The sequence below is a fragment of the Molothrus aeneus genome, chromosome 16 (genome assembly GCF_037042795.1).
Source record: "Molothrus aeneus isolate 106 chromosome 16, BPBGC_Maene_1.0, whole genome shotgun sequence".
NCBI classification, from domain to species: Eukaryota; Metazoa; Chordata; class Aves; order Passeriformes; family Icteridae; genus Molothrus; species Molothrus aeneus.
In genome coordinates this window covers 7,698,945-7,721,874 of record NC_089661.1, presented here as the reverse complement: position 1 = coordinate 7,721,874, position 22,930 = coordinate 7,698,945, and the positions used below count along the sequence as shown (strand labels likewise).

General features: G+C 42.9%; 1 protein-coding gene across 6 annotated transcripts in view; it reads left to right on the top strand.

Annotated features, from left to right (window-relative positions):
- The first annotated feature begins 9,990 nt into the window (after nt 1-9,990).
- Nucleotides 9,991-22,930, top strand: part of MYH11 (myosin heavy chain 11) — a 47,633-nt gene continuing 34,693 nt past the window's right edge. For all 6 annotated transcript variants that reach the window (XM_066560538.1, XM_066560537.1, XM_066560536.1 and 3 more), the window contains exons 1-3: nt 9,991-10,332; nt 15,268-15,424; nt 22,057-22,084. In XM_066560538.1, the coding sequence (XP_066416635.1) occupies nt 9,991-10,332; nt 15,268-15,424; nt 22,057-22,084 (527 nt within the window). The remainder of the gene's footprint in view (nt 10,333-15,267; nt 15,425-22,056; nt 22,085-22,930) is intronic.

Sequence of the window (22,930 nt, the reverse complement as noted above, 5' to 3'; positions counted from 1 at the left end):
CTGTATCTCCCTTGGCACAGCTTGAGACTGTGTCCTCTTGTTCTGTCTGTTGTTGCCCAGAGAAACAAGATATATGTCTGAAATCCAAGACAAAATGCATTTGAAACAAAGGGAATCTTTGGACTGTTCTCTCTGGGGATTCACCCATTGTACAGACAATGTGTTGGACAGTGGGTGAATTTGGTCTGTTTGCTCTGGGTGTAACTTGAATTTCATCTAATCCTCCAATACCCTCACAGCCCACATCTGGGGGTTAGAAACAATCTCTTGTTTCAAAGTATAATCATTGTACAAGCAATCTAAAGGCAAATTAAAATGTATTTCCAGTGATGTTTATTTACAACAAAGCTTTGAAATATGTCTATGAAAATATGCTGGTCTAATAATATTATTAATCATCTAGCATTTATCTTGTCAGTACTTGAAATATGAGAGTATCTTTCAAGATGCTGACATACAGCAAGTCCTCTGCCTGCCTGCCTTGTTACTGGGTGAAAAGGAATTGCAAAGTCTTTCCCACATGGATGCACTTAGCATTCCATAAAATTTTAAGGTGAGATCAATATTTAGATCAAAATATTTCACAGTCCTAGAGTCACAGGTTCAGGTTTTAGAAGAAATTGCCACCTAGGTGAGCATACACAAAAATTATTTTCTTAACTTCAAAATTTGCATAATTACAGCCTGGGATGTCTTGTATTAACTGCCCTTGTTCTTTCTACTGACAACAGAAAATGAAAAAAAAAATACAAGCATGAAGAAGTTTAGGGTCTTTAAATAGCAAAATGCATTTCTGAGTTTTGTTGGAGATTGAACATTAACCAAGAGCGTTATGGAGGGAATGCCATTAAAAGAGGCTGTTTGTTGTCTAAGCACATTATCACAAGTGAAGGTGACAAGGAGCCAGTGAAGTCTGGTGTGGATATCAGATCTGGAAAGCACTTTGGAAGAACTTAACCCACATGATTTAAAAATAAAAAATTCTTCAAGACCAAATTTTTGCTCTCCCCTCGAAGGAGAGCAAACTGTGTCTCTTGACTGCAGGGCAACCGAGCTGTTTCAGAGGTTTTAGTTTCTGTCCTGCACAGAGGAGATTTTTTTGAAGCTTTATCAGCTCCCCCTGAGGAGTCAGTTACATTTTCCTTCCTGAGCACCCTCATGTCAGGCTCCCGATCTCAGTGTCACTGGATCAGTTTTCCGGAGGACTGATTAGCCTTGGGTAATCACCTTTAGGAAAAGAAACCCCAAAAGGTTTGTTCACACTTGCAAACACACCCTTTCAGCAGCAGCTGATTCTGACCTGCTCTGTGCACTTCACACACTTCACCTGACACCTGCAGCAGCGAGAAGCACAAACACCAAGCAGTTGGTGAGTGTGTTCCCTCATCAGGCTCTTCTCAAGACTGATTGTCCTGGCTTGGACACAAACTGTCCCTCCTGTTGCAAGGGCACAGCTTGACACAAGGGGTAATCCACCAGTACAATTACCTGTTCTAATTACATTTGTCATCTTAGAGAAACGTGGTTGGTAAAACTTGAGTAAAAACATTTTTAAACAAAACAAAAATTGCTTACCTGATGCTTTATTTAACAAACTAACATCACCATCTGTGCTTTTCTTTTTTCCCCTCTCTTGTGTTCAGGTTACATCATGGTAAGGCAGCTAAAAGTTCCCTTCTTTCCTTCTTGGGTCCTCTTTCCTTTCCCCCACATATAATATTTACAGTGCAAATTCAGTAAGGAGATATTTAAGGGTAGGCTGCTTAATACTTCATTTTTTTTTCTAGAAAAGTAATTAAAACAAATAAATCAATAAATCAAGGGGTTTAAACAAAGCTTATTTTCTTGTCACAAACTCATCATCGTCTGGAAATCCACAGCTTTCATTTTGAGGCAACTTTGGTTTAAAGCAACCACCACAACTTTCAGGAACCCCCAAGCAGGCTGTCAGGTTAGTATATTCTTACATTAGCTTTTAAGTGAAGGGTGGAAGCCATGCTTATACTCATCAATTCCTACCCCACATGGTTTGAGAGTGAAACTCTTTCAGTCCCAGCAGTAAGCAGTAATATTTTTTTGGACTTTCCAGCTCCGTTTAATGTCACATCATATATCACCCTCCAGCACTGCTGCTGTTCAGCTCCCTCCTCGGGCAGCAAGCCTGCGTGTGCAGGGGTTTGCAGACCAGCCAGAATAATTTCCACTCCTTTTTAAGCTACTATTATAATGTGTCTGCTTTTGTGAAACAGCTGCATGTGTTTAAAAGGAACTTCTTAGAATAACTTTGATGAATGTTAAAATGATCATACTTTTCAGAGGATTCCCTTGCATTTCATTGTGTTTCTAATTAAAAGCTAAGTTTGCAATCAAGAAACTGCAGGGGAAAAAAGTAAGATAGGAAGAACTACCCTGCCCTGTGAGGAACATTCGGCTAAGAAGGACAAGTTTCTTGGATTTATGTGATGGTGATCATTTCCCTGGCTTTGCTCCAGCAAAGTCACACATGCACAGGTCTGATATGGCGCTGTTGGGTCCTGGAAGGCTCTGCATGGCTCTGTGGCAGCCCCACACCTCTGCAGACACCAGCCCTTCCTCTGGCAGGACAGTCTGTGACCTCTGGGACTGTGTCACTGCCCTGGCAAATCTGGTCTTCTCCAGCTGAGGCCCAAACTTGGCCCTGCCTCTGAAATGTTGCAGAGCAGAAACCCCAGGGCTCTTTCCCTCTCTCCTCTTTGTCCAAATTTTTTCACCACTGGCCAGAACTAGAAGAAGGGGCGACAGGTCTATCACACCTGCAAGTTCCTGACCCAGTGACAGCAGAGGTTTTCAGCCCAGCCTCCCCTCATAGGTATTTTTTTAAGATGATGAGACCAATATGAGTGCCATCCATCTTCCCCAGGAGGGTTTATTTTCCAGAGAAGACAGAGCTGTTGATGTTAAGAGAAATAATTTCACTCAGGCCTGTGCTCTGATCCTTTGGGTATACACCATATTTAGTCTGTTGCTGAGAGGGGGTTGTTTCGGTATTTTGTATTTGGCACGTTGATGGGAATTCCTAGAGGATCCTAGCTTTCCCTTTTTGGGATATCTCCATCCACAGGTCCTACTGCACAAGGCTGTTGGCTACTAGGGGAGGAAGGAGGGGGGACAGCTGGGACTGAAGGTTTGGGGGGTGTGAGGAAGGTTTGATGAGGACCAGAGCAGTCCCTAACCCCTGCAGGTCTGGCTCCCAGCAGCCCGTCCTGCTCTCGCTGCCAGCACACGGTGCCTGCTCCCTGTTCTGTGTGTGCCCCCCCAGCTCTTCACCACTTCTCTTTTACATTTACGGGCACAGGGAGGTATTTCTAGGTATTTCTTAAATATGAACAACTATTTACAGTCCTTTCTCAGGAACTGAGCTGCACACAGCTGCACACTGAATTGCAAATCCACTGGGAAGGTGGCAAACAACCCTCTCATTTCCCAGGGGCAAAGGAGGCTTAAACCAGCCCCAGGCTCCAAATGTCACATAAACACAGGGAGACCCAGAGCCACAGTCTTGCTGTGTTAGGAATAACCCTCTTTGCCCAAGCAACCCCTGAACTCAGAGACTTAGCTCCAACAAAATGCACTGACAGTGGGTAGGAAACATCCTGTGCCACAGGGGCCGTGACCTGTCCTTTGCCCTTCTAGGCACAGGGCCATGAGGGGCAGAGAGACTGCCAGGGCAGGAAGGAGTTAAAGGTCCATCTGCTTTGTCAAACAGCAGGGAAAAAGGGTGAAACCCTGACCTTGTGATTTAGGGGCACCCCTTTCATACATCTTTTTGAAAGCCAGAACCAGCTTGCTTCCCTAAAAAGTGGTTCAGGGCAGGGGCCACAGCCCAGGATTAGGCCCTGCTGGGAGCGAGCTCCTTGGCTCAGGCTGTGCTTTTTAAGCCAGGTACCAAAAGGATTTTCCAGCAGGACGTGGTTTCCAGGGCCCCTCCCCACTGACAAGATTCTCCTCCTCTATATAGGGAGGCTGCAAAGGCAGCAAGGACTGGGCTGTCCCGGCTGCTGGCTGTATCTGCAACTCACTCTGCTCCCCCCATTGGACACCTGTGAGTACCAGGGGGGCCAGGTCCCTGCTGGGGACAGGGCTGGGGGCTCTGGGAGGGAGACTCTGCCAAGTTAACTCTGCTCTGCAAACACATCCAGAGCATTAACCTGGGGATGGGAACAGACCTCTCAGATGTGCTAGGGCGATTCATCCTGGTTTGTGTTAATGCTTGGGTTCTGCTTAAAATGCATAGGGACTGTGCATGCTGACAGTGGGCATAGGTGTTCTAGCTTGCCTCAGGTCACTGCTCACACTGCTGTTGCTGGGTCGAGCCTGAAAGACACCAGAAAGACACCAGAAAGGGAAGGAGTCCACAAGGTGCAGGGCAGTGCAGGTGGTCCTGGCAACTGCTGCAGGTAACCATCACTTGGGCATTTGGGAATGAAAAACCTGAGCTGCTGAGGTTCCTAACCTCTCATTCCTAATAAAGGACTGCTGAAAGAAAGTGCAACCAAATAAAATAATCAGTTCATCAGTAACTTGTTCTGTGAAGAGGATAAATGCTTAAAAATTAGAATCACTTTTACATAAATGCCTCAGCATTACATACATATGTTTTTAATATGCTGGGAACGAATTTGAAGCAAAAATAATCTGACAATTTACTGAACTACAGTAATTTCAAAGGTGACATGCCTTTTTTTAAAATGGAAAATAAAGCAACAAACTTCTAAGAAAATCCCGTTAGTAAATTAAAACGTCAGTAGATGGCAGTGCAGAAAGCAGCTTCAGCACCATCCCACAAGTTCACGGGCTTCTCTTACCTATATGTGTGTGTGTCTGTGTCTGTGTGCATGCACACCTATAAAAATGCTGATATTTATGTGAAAGGCATATATGTTTGCATAATTAAAAAGCCTCATGAGATATTTTCAATATAAGAGAAATCAGAAGGCTTGTCATTATCTAATACATGCATATTAGTCAAACCTTTTCTAAACTACACTTGTTGAAAGACAAGCCCACCTTGTCCTTCACTCCCAGCTTTGCCCTGGCAGGTAGTTTGCAGCAGGATTGTCTGGATGGACTGAGTGGCTGAACTCCCCAGTCCTCCCTTCCCTCCAGCCTCTCAGGCAGGGCTGAGCTGATGAACCCCCCAAGAGCAAAGCTCTGATTAAGTTGTCACTTCAGTTTAGTGCCCAGTTCTGCCCTGGCCGTGTTCGCTTGGATGTAAACAATGAATTTTATTATCTCATTTGCAATTGACACACTAGTCCCTAAAAGGTATTTGTTTTGAATTTGTTATCATTACATTTTTGTGGAACGGGGAGTATTGAGCAGAACATCTCCATAAAAGGCAGCGTGGGGATGTATGCAGAGATCCCAGTGCTTTGGAAATCACAGAGCCTTTTTAGCTGCAGATCTGATGGCTTTTAAGTATGTTAATTTCAGGAGAAGCCAAGAGCTAGAGACAGCTTTCCAATTTGTACAAAATCCAGTTAAATTATGGATTATTTGTGAATTACAATCAATATACAGAATTTTATTTAGTTAATAGAATGACATTATCAGAATTTGAAATAGCTGGTATTTTCCAGATAAAGGGAATCTAGCCCTTTTTTTCCCTTCTTTTCTGATTTTTACAGTTTATAACACTGGCAATAACTAGGGCAAATTTCTTTTGAAAATTAGAAAATTAATCAAGTGTTTAGTCAGAGTTATGTAGTAAATCACATTAAAAAGGTGAGATGACTTTATTATAAAATGAGGCACTTACAGAGAATTTGATTGAAGCATATGGAGAATGCATTACCAAAAAAAGGTGAAAGGCCAGGAGGGATTGATAGCAGTGCTCGTGATAAAGCTGCCAATGCTGGGGAATTCCATTCCTAAATGAAGGTCACAAGGTTAGGATTCACACCTAGATTATCTTTTGATTATCTTTTTTTCCAAGCAGTGCTCAGTTGGATGATTCAGTTACGTACTGGGAAAGTAAAAGATAAGAAAACTGGAAAGATCATAGTCAAGAATTACTGTAGCCCAGAAATGCAGAGTCAAGAGCAGGTTACTGCTACACTTCTCCATCAGAAACTACTCCTGAGAGCAGGACTTGGTTTTTTAAAATAATTGTTTCTAATAATTGTTTCTGTGTTCTTCTGTTGCAATAATTATTCCCTGTACAGATGTGATAAGGCTTTATATTGACATGCACATCCTGCAGAGGAAGGGAGAAGTGTCCTTTATCTTTTCCTTAGGGGAAAAGCAGTCCCTCCAAGCTCTGACTCAGGAGGCAATTCTGCTTGGCCAATAACCTTTTAATTAAAGTGAACTTCCTGGGAATATTTATATTTCATTCTTGAAATAATATACTCAGGATAAACTAGTTATAGAGACAGCATTCAGCTTCTGTCATTAACATGGAAAGAGAAAGGACAGTGAAGTTCAGGCAGATATCTCCATAGTGGGACAGCAGACAGAGGAACAGCTGTAGAAGTATCATGTATGTTTGTGTGTTGGACAAGTACAACAAATGGATCAGTTTAGGTGTAATTTAGCACAATTCTAAGGCAAAACTTCACATCAATAGTATTTTTGTGATTGCTTTTCTTCCTCCCACCCTCAGGATAAATCACCTCTGGGTATAAAGTGTATGCTCTTGTACATGATTTGGGCTAAATGGCTGAGAACCTCCTACCACCTCTTGCACATGGACTGGGGTCTCCATTTCTCTCAGCCAGGCCTGTGGGTGAAACCCAGGAACTGGCTACAGGGTCAATTGTGCCTTCCCAGGGAAGGTTAGCAGGCTGTAAGGAGCCTCTCCCCTTGGCCCATACTCCCAGTATCAATCAGTGCAGTCTTGATCAGAGATGGACCAGAAGATACAGTGCCAATTATTAATCAGAAAGCTTCAGCATCTCATTAGCAGCTCATTAGTCCTCACTAGGACAAATTTAGTTGAGTTTATGGAGCTTAAATTCTACCCTTTTCATTCAGATGGAAAACCTTCCTTTATAATGAAAATGAATAGTGCACATTAATAAATAAATTCAATTATTAATAGCCATTAATCCACACTTCATAACTGCCTTTCCTTTTTTTTCTGCAGTGATAGTCAGAAGCTGCTAAAACTTTATCTTTAGATTCCAGAGGTTCAGTCATGAAAAGTTCTTTTCACATAAATCCATGTTTTCTTCTCACTGTGTTTCAGAGTAGTTCTGGGATCAAGTTCAGACTGTCTATTCACCAGTTCTTGTAGGGGATCTATTCTTACCATATTCAAACTAGTCCTAGTGTTTGGATCTAGGGAACAAGAATCTGTATTTCCAAGTTCTGCAGTTCTTTCCTCTTATATACCTTCCAAATGGATCTTGCTTTGAAAAAGATTGAATTTAAAACTTTCTGCACCTGTATATACAGGAAGAAGTAGGAGAACATAGTCAAATACAGACAGACCAGCTCTGAGTTTCATGCTAGAATCTGTGGAAGGTGTTATTGACGTAGCCTGTAACAAAGAAACAAACTTTTCCTTGGTCCTTGGGCCACAGAACAGACGAACCTCTGGCACGTCCCACTGTGACATGCTTTGTAACAGGCCAACAGTCTTAGCTATGGTTGGGTTTTTGAGGTGGATGGTCAGGATGATTTGGCAGTTTGATTTCCATCATCATTTTCTGTGAGCAGCCTCAGAACAGCAGGATTTTACCCCATGAAGATCAGCTCTGCAGTTCAGTCTCACTTTTGGTGTTTCTGAGAGCAGTACCCAATTCCTATTGATATAAAAGTGTTGTCACCTTAGCCTCAGGCAGCACTATCCAACCTTTCTGCTGTTTCAGCATGGCCATGGAGCTCTCTTCTGGCCATAGGATGGGCGGAAATCCCTGTCTCCACTGCTGCAGCAGCTCCTGCCATGCTGCTGGGGCAGTGGGGTGGAGAACATGCCTTGCCTGTTGCCACAGCAGTGGGAGAGGCCAGGGCAGCCCCTGCTGCTCCCTGAGCCCTGTGAGCTGCAGCTCTGGGATGGGCAGAGCTTCCATGGCTCCCCTGTGAGCTGCAGCTCTGGGATGGGCAGAGCTTCCATGGCTCTCCCCTGTGAGCAGCTTCCCCCTGCAGCCGCCAGCTGGAGAGCTCAGCAGGAGAGAATACCATCTCCATTATTGGAACTGTGCAGCTCTACCAGCCCTCTTGGCAGCCAGGGAGCATTTTCTGCCTTAATCCACACAGAGGTCAAATAGTTTCCTCTTGCTCTCTCTTCCAAGAATCTCCTGGGAGCAAGCAGAGGGACACATCCTACAGATGCTCCCTCACAGAGCCTCGACAGCGGGGAGCACTGCTCAGGGGCCAGTGGCAGTGCACAGGCTCTCCCTCACACATTGCTCCTTCATGGATTATCTGGGCAAATTTTCCTCTTTGGGATTTCCAGGCAAGGCTCTAGAGCAAGCATATTTCGCTTTTTGCCTTTTTGGTTTTTGGGGTTTTTTTTGGTTTTTTTAAGACAAGACAATTGTTGCAGGAGTTTAAAAGAGCTGGGGCATCTAATTTCCACTGGATTTCAGTGAGATATCACCTAACCTTCTTAGGCACCTCTAAAAATCCTAGTTTTGTTTTTAAGCTTTATGTCACCTTCCACATGATCCATGTTTCCTTCTCAGACCCCTCATACAGTGTGGCCTTGCATAAAAACCTTAATCTGTGGGAAGGCTTCAGGGACAAATATTTGGAAAGCAAGCTCTGGTACTCCCAGAGCACAGTGTGTCCATTTGGCTACATACCACAGAGCTTGGTCCTTACAAATATTGTCCTGCTTATGGGTTGCCTGCTGACATCTTTAGCAGTCAGTTCTCCAAGCTCCCTCCAAATTCATGTTTTTTTGAATGCTGTAAATATTAAACTCATTCTCAATAAGGAAATGAAACAGCCTCTGTCTCCTAGAGATGTTTTTCTTGGGCACACACTATTTTAGCTCCTCCCCAGCTCTCCTCTCTGCTCCACTGCACAGCATGTTTCCCAACCAGCACACTCTTTCTGCCCTGGAGCAAACCACAAATCCTCTGTGTACTCCTTGCTGCATTTAGATCTGTGCCCCCACGGGATAGAGCAGAGCACTTACAAAGCTCCAGCACTACCAGCACTGATCTTGCAGCCACATCCAAACTTCAGTGGCAGAGCAGGAGAGCAGCTCCCTGCTGTCTCAGCACCATGCAAAGCAGCCTAAACTCCCCCCTGGCTCTCACCTATGGGGCAGATACACCCAGCTGCTTTATCCCTGTGCAACTGCATGGCAGAGCTGCATCATCCTTCCAGTCAGAGTCCAGAGTATCTTTTAGCTGAGGCAATTCCAGGCTTGTTTCATTTCTTCTCTCTCTCATGTCATAGACATTTACCCTTCAGAAATGATCAGCTCCTACTGTCTGGCCCATGGGGAGGGGCTAACTCTAAATTACTTCAATTACTTCTCCTTCACCAGCAGTGTTGACAACAACATCATTTTTCTGCTTTTTCTGTTGACCTTGTCTTAATCTTACTCTTCTCCAAATTAAACATTATTAAAGTGATTGGAAATAGTCCTTTGCAAGAAAGGTTCATTTCTGTCCTTGCTGGAACACAGCCTGGGGATCATCCTTCTACTGTTTATTTCATTATTGCACTGATATTTCAGTATGCACCCAGCAGCATTTGGCTGATTGGAAATTTTGTGTTTGTCTGAATTTAATTAACTTTGTGATGGGCAAGAGCTGAGGCTGCAGGAAGGAGTTCATCTGGTGGCCCTGGTGCAGTCCTGACTGTCTCATTGCACAGGCACTAAGTATCCATGTGGAAATATGAGATATGACACAGGACCTATAGTGCTTTGGACCTACTGCATGGCAGATTTGACAAATGTGTTTTGTCTGGAACATCTCCACATTTGCCTTCCTTTATCCCTTTAAAGCAGAATATTTTGCTTCCTCAACAGGTGTCTGCTGAGTCAAAATGGCTCAAAAACCTCTCAGCGATGATGAGAAATTCCTCTTTGTGGACAAAAACTTCATCAACAACCCACTTGCCCAGGCTGACTGGTCAGCAAAGAAACTGGTTTGGATTCCATCAGAGAAACATGGATTTGAAGCAGCAAGTATCAAGGAAGAGAAAGGGGATGAGGTGGTAGTTGAACTGGCAGAAAATGGAAAGAAAGTGACACTGAGCAAGGATGACATCCAGAAGATGAACCCTCCAAAGTTCTCCAAAGTGGAGGACATGGCAGAGCTGACTTGCCTCAATGAAGCTTCAGTGCTGCACAATCTAAGGGAGAGATACTTCTCAGGTCTAATTTATGTGAGTAGACCCAAACACACACAGAGCATTTCCCATTGCATGTGACCACATCCCATGGACGAGGTGGATCCCAGCCCCTGTCTGGGATAAAGGCCTTGTGTAACACTGCCATGCAACTACTAACCCCCAGCAATGGCATCCTAACCCAAAAATGTTCCAAATTCACTTTATTCCCCATTATTCTCCTGCTTCTTTGATAATTGCTTCATTACTTAACTAAATTAAAACATATGAAGGTTTCTTCCACAAAATTTACGGATTCCGAAAGAATATAGTTGGCTTGGAAAGTACTCTCTGATAGGGGAACAAAATCTGAGTCCTGGGGAAAAAAATTTGAGAGGGACTTTTAAATTAATTCAATGTAAACCTAAACAATTTTCCAGTAACTTGCAAAAAGAGCATACAGAAAGGCAAATCATGCAGTTTTACTCAGGCAAAACCCAGGCAAAACTGAAAGGCAGCTGAAGAGTTCTGGTTTGGTGGTGCTGGAGTTAAACCTTAGGTGTAGATAAAGGGACAAAACCACTGGAATTCAGGCAAGAGTACTTGCATGTACCAGTGTGTCACTGAAGCAAAGTCAAGCATCCACCAAAACTTATTGTCCCTCATGTTGATCAAGTTACAGATCAGACAAGCCTGGACAAATTATAATTTGTCTATGTTCATGTGAGTTATGACAAATTATATTGTATTATTCTGTCTTTCAGTCTTCACAAGTACATTAATACAACAATATTTTGATATTGATAACCCTGTAATCTATCTACATCAACAGTTAGCAAACAGCACAGTAAGAAAGCCTAAAACTTTTCCAAGGAATTTAGCTGTTATCTTTGATTTTACATGAAGGATCCCTCTGCTGTGCTGCAGAAGTTATCTACAGTTTCAGTCTATGAAAATTTTATTTGCATGACAGACCACCGATGAGTGAAAGAAAGTACAGAGCTTAAGTAGAAACAGTAGTCAAGGTCTTATTATGAGAAATGCTAAATTAGAAAGCAGGAAATTAAGCAAAAAATAAGATAGTTATATGGACTACAACAAAGAAACTGCTTACTTGTTATGTGTAACTTCAAAGAGCTAAGCTCAAGATCTTTCCTTCAGGAATGTACTCAAATGCACATTATCAAGTTCCTGAAAGAAGGTAGAGTTCCCATCTTTTCATTATTTGAATTTGTTGGATTTTAGGTTTGCAGGTGAACATGTGGACCCACGTGCTATTATATCAGAACATGCAGCCTTAATGATTAAAATAGACTTTTTCTGAAAGTGTTCTGCATTGTTGCAAGAATTAAAAGAATGAGAAGGTTAGTGGGATAAAATGGAGGATTGGGTATTTGTTGTTGTTTTCAGCAACACTCTGCATAGCTGTTCCAGGATTTCCATTATGTTTACTTTTTGGAAATTTCATTTTCTACAGAAAGAGGAAATTAATTTCCAATAATGGATAATGCAATTAGAAATCAAAGAGTTCTTCATGGAGGCAAAAATGGAAGTGTACCTGAAATTAAGTTTTCTTTCTCAAGAGACTAAATTTTAAGATGGTAAAAGTTTCAAAGACATTAATTTGACTTGTAGTGCAACAAGTTATTTGTATTTTCAGTATGTAAAACCTGCTTGAAACTGCCCAGCTTTATACAGTGCTGCCCTAGTAGATGCTGCCATACCTTTTTAAAAACAGAGGGGGCATCTAAACAGAATTTGAGTCTCACCCACTTGCAAAACTAACTGTAAACAACCATCTCCTGACTTTGCCATGTGTTGCCTAATTTGCATCCCTTGGAGTCTCACATATTCAAAGAAAACATGACCTCAGCATTTTTCTCTCCAGAGTATCACTGATGCAAATGGGAATTCCCAAATCTGCTAAATAAAAATAATAAATCCAGCTGGAAAAAAAAAATCATCTCCCCCTTGCATTTACATTAAATATGTTAAATAAAAAGATTCAGTGCAGAAGTTCACTGGGTAACTGCACACTAGAAAAACACCCTGGCCTTTTGCTTCTTCACAGATAATTAAGATAGAAGGGCAAGAAGAAACATGAGCCACTAACTCATGTTTCACATTGCTCAGAACAAAAAGAATCTGCTTTATCCACACACAAATTACACCAAAAATTATACTATAGGCATGAAAAACACAGCAATGCAACTTTAGTGGATTTGAGAGTAGAATCAAATTCCTTGCATTCATAGGCACTACTTGTTCAGTCTTCACTAAACAGTGAAAGTGTTAATGCTGTCTTTGGTACCTAAAGCTAAATATGCATGTTGGAACTGAGTTGGACTCTTCTGCCCAAACCTAGATATTTACAATGCAGATGTGTGTTTGTGGCAGTCTCTTGTAAATACCCAGCAGCAGCAATCTGAGGGACACCCAAGCTCAGCACTCCCATGGAAGTATCCCTAAGATATTTCAGGTTATGCTCTTCCTCCAGACCCTCTGGGGAGAGATTCAGGCCCTCTCTAGACAGGCTGTGCCCAGAGAGAAGGATTTAAGGCATGGAAGCTTCAGTGTCCCCACTTTCCATCACACACTTGGCCATGTCAAAATATCATCTATATTAATCCAGCTCCCCCAAATCCTTGCAAAGCATGTACCTAGAGCTACAATCAGCCAAAATAAGAGGGCTTCATTAAATTTCCTGAGGTGAAGAGGGCTTCATTTAATGAAGAGGGCTTCATTAAATCTCCTGAGGAGATCACGGTCCAGTTAGAAATGAGGATTCTTGAACTTCATCAGCTCCAGCTTTTGCTCTGTCTTAACAGCCTGCTTCTGCCTCGAAATTAGCTCTTTAAAGCTGTGTTACTGTGTGCCTGGGTGTGCAAACAGCCCTGCATGTGGCAAGGCAGGAAATGCCTCAAAATCTCAGGGAAGGGAGGCCTAAATAATTTCCCTAATTTCCTCTCCTAATGTTTTACTTGGGTGGGGATGATTAATTGAGTGTGTACAGTAAATCTATTTATACTACTAAAAAATGCCTTGCTGTCCTTTTCGTAAGGACCTTGCAGGCCATTCTAGGATAAACTGTCACTTTTCAGGTGTGTTACCCTGGCAACACTAAAACTCATTTTGACATGAGCAGCATGGTTTCATTCTGACATCCCAATGAAAATCCAGCCCAGCCATTCCCCACCGAGGGGCTCAGCCTGGGGATTCTGAGACCCAACAGGGATTTGAGCTGGGTTTTCCTGGGCTGGGCTGGCGATGCTGAGACCCAGAGGGGATTTGAGCTGGGTTTTCCTGGGCTGGGCTGGCGATGCTGAGACCCAGAGGGGATTTGGGTTTTCCTGGGCTGGGCTGGGGATTCTGAGACCCAACAGGGATTTGAGCCGGGTTTTCCTGGGCTGGGCTGGCGATGCTGAGACCCAACAGGGATTTGAGCCGGGTTTTCCTGGGCTGGGCTGGCGATGCTGAGACCCGGCAGGGATTTGAGCCGGGTTTTCCTGGGCTGGGCTGGCAATGCTGAGACCCTGAGCTGGGTTTTCCTAGGCCAGCCTGGTGATGCAGAGACCCGGCGTGGGGGATTTTAGCCGGGTTTTCTTGGGCCAGCCTGGTGATGCAGAGACCTGGCATGGGGGATTTGAGCAGGGTTTTCCTGGGCGGGGCTCCCACAGGCCCAGGCCAAGCTGTCGCTGCCTGCAGCCGGGCTGTGCCGTGCCAGGCCCGGGCCCTGGGTGCTGATACCATATAAAGTGCTGGCTGTGCCGGGCCGTGCCGGGCCGTGCCCTATTATGGTCAGGACAGGGAAATCCCTGCACCCGGGGAGCAGCGACAGCTCCGGCCATGCTGGGACACAGCCCCGGGCTCGGCGTGGCACTCCCAGCGCTCTGCTTCTCATACACGGCTACAAAATCAAATTAACAACAATAAATATTTTTTAAAAAACCAAACAAACCACTTCTGACTATATCAGAAACAGCAGAGTTTCATTATTTCTTTTTTCCATAGGCCAGTTTAAATATCACAATACTCCTGCCTAATGTGAGATACTCTCTCCTAATATGAGAATTATGTTCTCATGACTTGAGTGTTTGTTGGTTTTGTTTTTTTTGTTTTATTGCTTTATTTTGGGGGTTGAAATTTTATTAAATTAAATACCCTTATAAATTTATTTTAGAAGCTGTTTGTGAAATATGGCTCTTCATCTAGTATCATATGGTATTACTTCTGGTCCAGGTCAAGAGCTGGAATATTTTGAAATAAAGGAAATTTTAAAATAAATAAATAAATACCCAAGACAGAATTGCTGAACACCTATCAGCTGGCAGCCACTATTCCTGTTTATGTATTTGTTTTTATATTAATACCTCCATTAAATTTTAAACAAACCACATTTTTCCTGATGTTTCCTGCAGAAATAGTCATGCCGTGAAGGCATGGTTAGTCTCTCAAGGCATCTATTTGGAACTTGAGCAATTTTATTTAAGGACTCTCATCAATCATCAGTATTACATGGTGTTCATGGAAGCTTTTTCTAAAAAAACCCTTCAAGCTTCTTACCTAGAATTTCAGTTTACAAAATTTGGTGCCTACCTGAGCAGTTATTTATACCATTTTGATAAAAAAATACACATATAAATATTAATTATTACAGTTATCACCATACTCTTATGTGTGATAAGGGTATGGATTATGTACTGAAAATAACTGAAGTTAAGGAGCTCTAACATCAGGTCACAGTGTTCCTACAGATGACTGAATTCACCTACTTTCCAGCAGCTCACTTTTTAGCAATAATGATTTGTGCACTCAGAAACCACCTATGCACATACACTCAGAAAATCTGCTTCCTTTGTTACCCTGGGCAGAACACAAAGGAGCACTGCTGCTGAAATCCCACTAATTCCCTGCAGCTCATGCCTGTGTTTCCCAGCCTGGACATGGCACATGGCAATGTTAAACCCAGCTTTTATTTGAATTCCCTTGCAGACTTACTCGGGTCTCTTCTGCGTTGTGATCAACCCCTACAAGCAGCTGCCCATCTACTCAGAGAAGATCATTGACATGTACAAGGGCAAGAAGAGGCACGAGATGCCCCCCCACATCTATGCCATCGCTGACACAGCCTACAGGAGCATGCTGCAAGGTAGGACAGCCCTGCCAGCCCTGCCTGGGTGCCACAAACACCTGGGAGCTCCACGTGGGCTCCTGCAAGCAGCCAGCCAGGAAAGAGCTCTCACAGAGAGCAGAGCTGCCTTTCTAGAAGTTTCAGAGGAATTTTTTGGCAGGAACAGCAGTCCACAAACGCTGTGTGACTCAAAAAGGAAAAACAATCCTTTCACCCATCTGTGTCGAGGCATGTGGGAAGGTTTCAAAGTCAAGCAAATAGTTTTGGCAAATACGGGCATGGAAAATGCTCCCTCTCCACTAGTGGAGACTATTCCAAAGTTAGCTGTGAGCGCTGCTGGATCTCTCGGCATTGCTGCAAAGCAGATACAAACAGGCTTTTGGGGCTACTTTCCCTACAGCCTGATGTCTTGGACCCTGAGTTGAGATGTGCTGTTTTCCAACAGAGATGGCAATGGGCAGTGGGAAAGCAGTCGTGCCCCAAAGGGTGCAAACAAACCCCCAAAATTCACAGAGCTCTCCTCCTCCTGCAGTCACTTCTGACAGACTGAGGGGATTTTGTCCTCAGGAAAAACTATCATTTAGGGATGAAAAAGCTAAAGTGATGGATATAGGAGGCTGCAACACCTCCAGAATATAGGGCATGACCAGGTGCCATCTCACATTGACCTTGGGTGCTACAGGAAACCAGGAGCTCTACAAAATATTTTGTACTTTATATGCCCTCATAAGGACCCTGACCCTACAGAAATTCTGGCTGACAACTATGGCTCAGCAAGATTCACAGGCTTAGCCGTAAAATTTAGGGCTTCCCAGGATTAGGACTTTTTCCCTTCCTATGGCTTGTATGACATTTCTTTCCTGGAGCTACTTCAATCCTTTTATTTAAGTGGATCCCAGAAGGCAGAGCTACAGTGCAGCAGAGGAGGACCAATAAAGCAACAAAAATATCCTGAAAACAGACCTTCCTACACACTATATGATATAATCATAGTTATAAAAAACTTACTTGGCAGAAGGTCATCCCACTAAGCCACAGTCACATATCTGTGCTCCAGCTTCCCTCCTGAGCCCTGTGCTCTGCATCCAGCACTGTCCAGGGCTCCTGAAGCCATTCCTCCCTCTGATCCTTTATTTAAGCAGCAAGCCTTGAGGGGAGATCTGGAAGAAGCTCCTGGCTCCTGCAGACCATCAGCAGTTGTGCAGGGTACTTGTCTCTAGAAATGAGGTGGGGGAAAAATACAAAAGGGATATAAGCTATGTGTAGGAAAGGAAAAAAATAAACATATGGCTGCAGCCTATGCTGAAACAGAATTGTCTTGTCCTGACAATACATGAGTTTTCTGCCTAAAGTGAAACTAATTCAGCACAGATGAGCTTGATCCAAGCAGCACAGGGATGTCTCCCACTCCCCCTCTCTCTCTCTGACTGTCCTCTGTCCCTCCCAGCATGTTCTCCTGAGCAGTGGGAAGCCACTGGAGCTGCTTTGCCCTCACTGTGGCCATGAACTGCACTTAGAGCAGCCTGGGTTCAGATGTGCCTCCCAGGATGGCTGCTGGAGGGAGGAGACAGCGAGAGTGCAGGTTCTTATCAATTCACTTTTTTGGGGCTCAGAATGATTTCCTGGCCCTATGAGCTTTTGGGGAGTTACTCCTCATTATTCATGTGCCCCCACTGCAATTCTTCCTGGCAGCAGAGAGGAGGGGGAGAGCAAGTAGAAAGGAACAAGGAGGGAGTAGGTGATCAGCTGAACCTTTAAGAGGATGTCTTTTCACTGCTTCCCACCCCAACCACGCACAGCTGGCACAGCAGAGCTCCCAGCACAAGCCCAGGACACCCACGTTTTACTTGCACATGTCATCTTGGAGTCTCTCCATCTCTGAAGAGGGCCCCAGTTGATTTTAAAGCTGTGCTTTTGTTTGTAAAAACCTACTCATGTTTTGTGCATGAAACTAAACCAACCCTCAAAATAACTCTGGTTATTCAGCCAAAATTCTCTTCACGTTGGGGTGGTGAAAGTGGGCGTCAGCACGGTTCTGAGCGAGCCTGCTGCACATATAGGCACAGAGAGCTTCAGGGGGTTGTGAGCATATTTCCTAAAGGAATATAAACAAAAGTTCTTACCCACAAACATGGATCAGAGCACTAAATGTTTTCCCTGTGAAAAGTCAGTACTGCTTCTTATCTGGAAACTTGCATAGTTTCTGCTTGCCAAAGTAAAATATGTCGTGGATTCATGAGACCGAGGAATTATATTCTGGTATTTCATGACCAGGGCCACTTGGCCCAGAGCAATCAGCTTGTTCAGATGATCCTTTATCTCTTGGTGAACCAAGCCTCTGTGTCTGCAGATTCCTGGTCCTACTGCAGGTTCATCAGCTGGGAATCACAGCCCTCTGCATTCTCACCCTCCCCTGTGTTGGCACAAACATCCAGCAGAACACATGAGCTGGGCACACTGCATTCCTGCTCTGCTTCAGAGACTTACTTGGTTAATGTATTCATTAGGGATGATGTTTAACTCCCATCAAAGCTCTTCTGATAAAAACACTTAGCCACAGCTATCAGCAATCAGATAATCAGACTTTCTTCCAAATATGCAGAAAAGCTGACATCTCACAGGACACAGGAATTATCAAAGATGTTGGCTGGGCAAAGATAAAATTTCCACTTGTTTCAAGTGGTTCTGAGCACCTAAAACCCTTTTGCAAATCACAGTCATGCTGTCTCATGCTCAGCCAGGAGTGCTGGGTGTCTTGTTGAATCTGCTGATTTCCATGTCACTAATGCAGTTTGATCAATGCCCAGGCACAGCTGTGGATGCTCATTTCCAGCCAGAATGGGAATAAACTTGAATTTTCTTTAATCTCAAAGACTGAGAATTCTACAAGAGCATTTGTGTGTGTGTCCCCAGGAGTTACCACACTGAACTGGGCCCTCCTGGCTGTGTTTACACACTAGCTATGGATGATTACTGCTACACTTGGAGACTGCAATCATAAAACATTTCCCCCTGCTCCTGCACCCTCTGCTCTCTCTGTGTTTGGGATGAAGTAGCTCCATACAGAGGGCTTGATCCCCATGCCAACTCTTGCACTGCCAGCAGGATTCTTCATGCAGCCATGATGCAAAACTGCTCCAGGTGAAAGCCACCCCTGGGTTTTGCTGTGCTGAAGTGGGTCCCCCCTCCTGGGGCACAGTGTGGTCTGTGAATGCTGGTCACAGCAGCAAGGAAGAGGCAGTGCAGGCCAGGGAAGAGGAGCTGGAGGTGGCTGGATGACCCTTCCTGCAGCACTACCAGCTTCCAGTGATGGTAAAGCTGAGACACTGCTCTGTAGGGAGGAGTAATTCTGCTGCCTTCTGTCATCTTCCCTGCAGAAACAAAAAATAAGTGGTAGACAATACAAATGTGAAAAGTCATGTTATGTAGAAGTAGTAACAAAGTTTTTGTGTAGGTGGTTAGGCCTTTATTAAGTTTTCTGGCAGTAAATCATCATGGAGAAGATATATTACAGCTTTCTACAGATTCAAGGAGATTATTTTCTGTGGAGCCACTTTTATGCAAGCTTGAGTTAAAAATGGAAAAACAAACAACCTGGTAGCTACTCAGAGGTATGGGAGGGAAACACAGTTCCCAAGGTCTTAGAAAAGGAGGCTGCTGTGAGAAGCCATCTGTTTACTGTGTCCTCAGCAGGACTGTACAGAAATGTCCCCTTTAGGCAGTGCAGTTATTAACAAATGTAAAGAAGCAGTAAGTGAGTGGGGGAACATGGTTTCAGTCTGGCTTTTTTCCTTTTATGGTAAAGCTGCCAACTTGCTGCTTCATTGTGATAAACCATCTGATTTTGTTTGTGATTAAGCAGAGCTAACTGGTCTATCAAGAACAGAGGGGCAGGAAATCTTACAGGCAAACTGGAGGTGTTTGGTGAAAAAGTAAGCAGATTCTAGAATGAAAAAAACAACTCTGCTTCATGTTTAGGAAAGCTGGTGAGGTTTATAATGTAAGTGTAGGTCTCTATTAAAAATGGAGGAGAAAATTAAAAATAAATGTTTAAACATCTAATATAGACATATAGGAGGTGGATGATACTCTTCCAGGTAGGGTCAAATTTTCTTAAAAGGCATTAACCAAAAAGATATTAGAATCTAGAAGACCTATTCTGTTGCTTTTAAAGCCCCAGGAATTATATTTAAGGAATTTTATTTGTACAGCTCTTTCTCTTCTGATAGATAGACCACATAAAGTTGCAGACTCACAAATAGGTCACAGTCTTTTCTATATAGAATGAAACATTCCAGAACAGAAATAGAATTAATTGAATGGGAGAGCCTTTGAAAGTAAATGAGACCAGTATCTGCAGCTCAGGCCATAACAGAATAGGACTGGACTTCCTGATACCTTTCATCCTTAGAGGTGCAGTTAGAACTGATGCAGGAAACAGAATAACATCTGGAATTCCCCCTCTGTGAGTGTGCACAGCACAGTTTGCCAGCATGGGGTTTCTCCCATGATTAACCTATCCCTGAGGACATTTGGTGCCACTTCTGACCTTCCTCATCCTTCCTCTGCTCTTACACATCCCCAGGCTCCCCTGCACCGGCCCTTGCACAAACCCCTGTGTGGGCCAGTCTGTGAGACACCTTTGGGAGCCTTCCCCTACTGAGGAGCAAAAGAAGGGCAGCAATGGGCAGCAAAGAGTAGTGAGAAAATACTTGGCTTGGAGACCAGCTTTTTCTAATGTTCCCTGAGCTCAGAAATTCCACTGGCAACTCAGTATCAAGAGTCACTTTTATTTTCTTTATGATATTTATGGGTTAGTGATGCAATATCAATATATGCCCATGGTTTCTATTTACACAACAATGTATTTTTAGCAGAAGTTCTTCCATGCTTTCACTTTTTTAACTTAAAAGAAAGAAAGTTTAGCTGATACCCTGCAGTGAAAAACAAACATGGCTCACAGCTCCTCTCGTCCCAAATGTTTATGTGGAAGAGTCCTGCAGTGCTGATTGCTGACAAATACCTCCAATAAAAATGAGGAATGAGTAATTTTGTAGCAATTTACCAAACAAAGCAGTTAAGTGGCACCATTTGTTGTGTGGTGATCAATAAAGCAGTTAATGTTATAGCTATTGAGGAACTGGGAGTAAAACAGTTGTTTAATATCAATCCAAGCCATTGCAGAATCCTCTAATGCTTTTCCTAGACTGGCTGTGGGCCAGGCAGCAGGTACAACTTGAGAGCTTAATAAATTGGTTTAAATTGGTTTAAATAATCTCATGGTATTTATGACATACAGGGTCAGCAATAGGGGTGAGCAACCAGACAGGTATTCCTGCAAGTCACCCCACACACTGAGCAAAAGGAGCTCATGTCTTAACCTCTGAGCAAAGCTTGGTGCTGGCTCTGCTTTGGATAAATAATGCCAGACCATACAGAAGCACTGAATTCTGCCTAATTATCTGCCTCAAGTATCAGATGTGTAAACTGAACACATTTTTCAAAAATGTATTTGACCTGCCTGGGAATTATTTTCCTAAGTCAGAAGATTTTTTTTGCAGTCTGTAAAGGCAAACTGACAGTTTCAGTCAAAGAAGGGCAAACTGCAGGGCTGGGGCTGGTTGCTCAAGGCCTTGTTTAAGTCTGCTTCCAAGTAGTGCCAGGGCTGGAAATACCACATCTCTCTGGGAAACTTGCCCTGGTGTTTGACAAGTGAAGGAAACAGTTGTACTTTAGAATGGATCTCAGCAAACATGCTCATCATGCATTTTGGCAGAAAAATCTGTGTAAAAGTTCTGAAGGTAGAGAGAAACTCCAACTCCAAATGAATAAGCAGGGAGGATTGCTCCAAGAACAGGTCATGGAGATAGGCTGCAATCCTGACCCTTCCTGCAGCATTACAGAACTCTGGACACTCGTATGCTGAAACCTCTCACATGCCTCACCTAGCAGAAATGGAAATTTTGCTCCTCCTTTTTATAAATCCTGATCTAAAATGTGTTTGATGGTCTGTTCATAGTAAAAAACCATGAAGAATACTTACATATTGTTGACATGTTCTTGTATAATCTAAAGTATCTTGTTTTATCTTATTCTTTGGAAGATCTCCCAAAGAAATTACTTGTTCTCTTGATAAATGTTGTCTCTCAGTCTGAAATGAAATACAGGCTGAATTATTCAGGTATTTGAACTGCTTTGCTTTCAAAAGTCAAAGCTTTGCATGACCAGCTTAAAACATTTTAGTTGTTGATGCCTTATCTGTCCAGACTTTGCTTTGAGTGGGCTGCTGGCCATAGTTATAAGCATAGTAAAAACTTGAGTTTCAGGTTTGAAATTTTGTTATAATCTTCTTACAGAGAGCCTGATCTTTTTGCTGTCCTCATTACAGTTCCTCTCTAATGGAATTTACAGAAAATATTTTTGACCTCTTAACCTTTTGTTCATTTTTTGTACAAAATATTTCCATTACAGATGGTTATTTAAATTCAAGGGCAAATTAAATAAGATGTGAACCCAATACTTTTTACTAATCATGGTCAGCCAGATTTTAGAAGGTCTAGGCTGTTCAATGTAAATCCTTATAAATATAAGTGCTTCTGTCAGAAAAGCCATTCTCCCTAATTAATGGATTCTTTTTTCTTTATTCACAGATAGAGAAGACCAGTCTATCCTGTGCACGTAAGTAAACTCATCTACTTTTGTACATCTCAATGTCACAATATCTTTATTCAAAATTGATTCAAATTCTGATGGAATGGACACATTCTCCTCACCTTCAGTAAGCTTGAGCTCCAGTCCCAAACCTACTTCATTAGATAGACCTGTTCATAAGATAAAGAGCGGGTATCAGTGTCACAGGAAATCTTTAATGCATAAAATTATTTATTTTAATTGACTTTCTAAACTTAGAGATTTAACAGTTCACAGTGAACTACTGGGGAGTGTGGTTAGTGCTCCACAAAATCCCACTGGTTTGTCATTCCTGCCTGTTTTGAAAAATCACTCAAAATGTTGAACTGGACAAGGATGTCCTGCCTGACCCTCAGTTTTAACTCTCTTTCCATCCTTCTGTTGCTTATTAGTTGGTTTTATTTGCTTGAATGTCATCAAGAATGCTTTTGACAAAATTTTGTCTGTTAAATTTGGCATTTTCCAGTTTTCTTGATAAAAGATTGGATTTGATTCTATGTAAATGCTAATACATTGGCAGAGCTGGCACGTGCATTATTTATAGCAGGTTCATGCAATGATGCTGTAATGTGTCAGGTTTAGGTTATCTGAGAAAATGTGGCCACTGGCTGAATATATATTTACCCTCAAAAAAGCACTGCTGCTGATCACCAGCCATTACTTTTGACTGCCATTGCTGACTGGAAAAAAATTATCACCAAATAAAAATTGTACCCTGTATCTGGTACCATAAGGGCTACCATAGCTCTAACCTCTGTTCCAACAAGACTTCAATATTTGTAAGTATACCAATCAAAAATCTGCCCCCAAATGCATTAATACAAAAAGAAATCT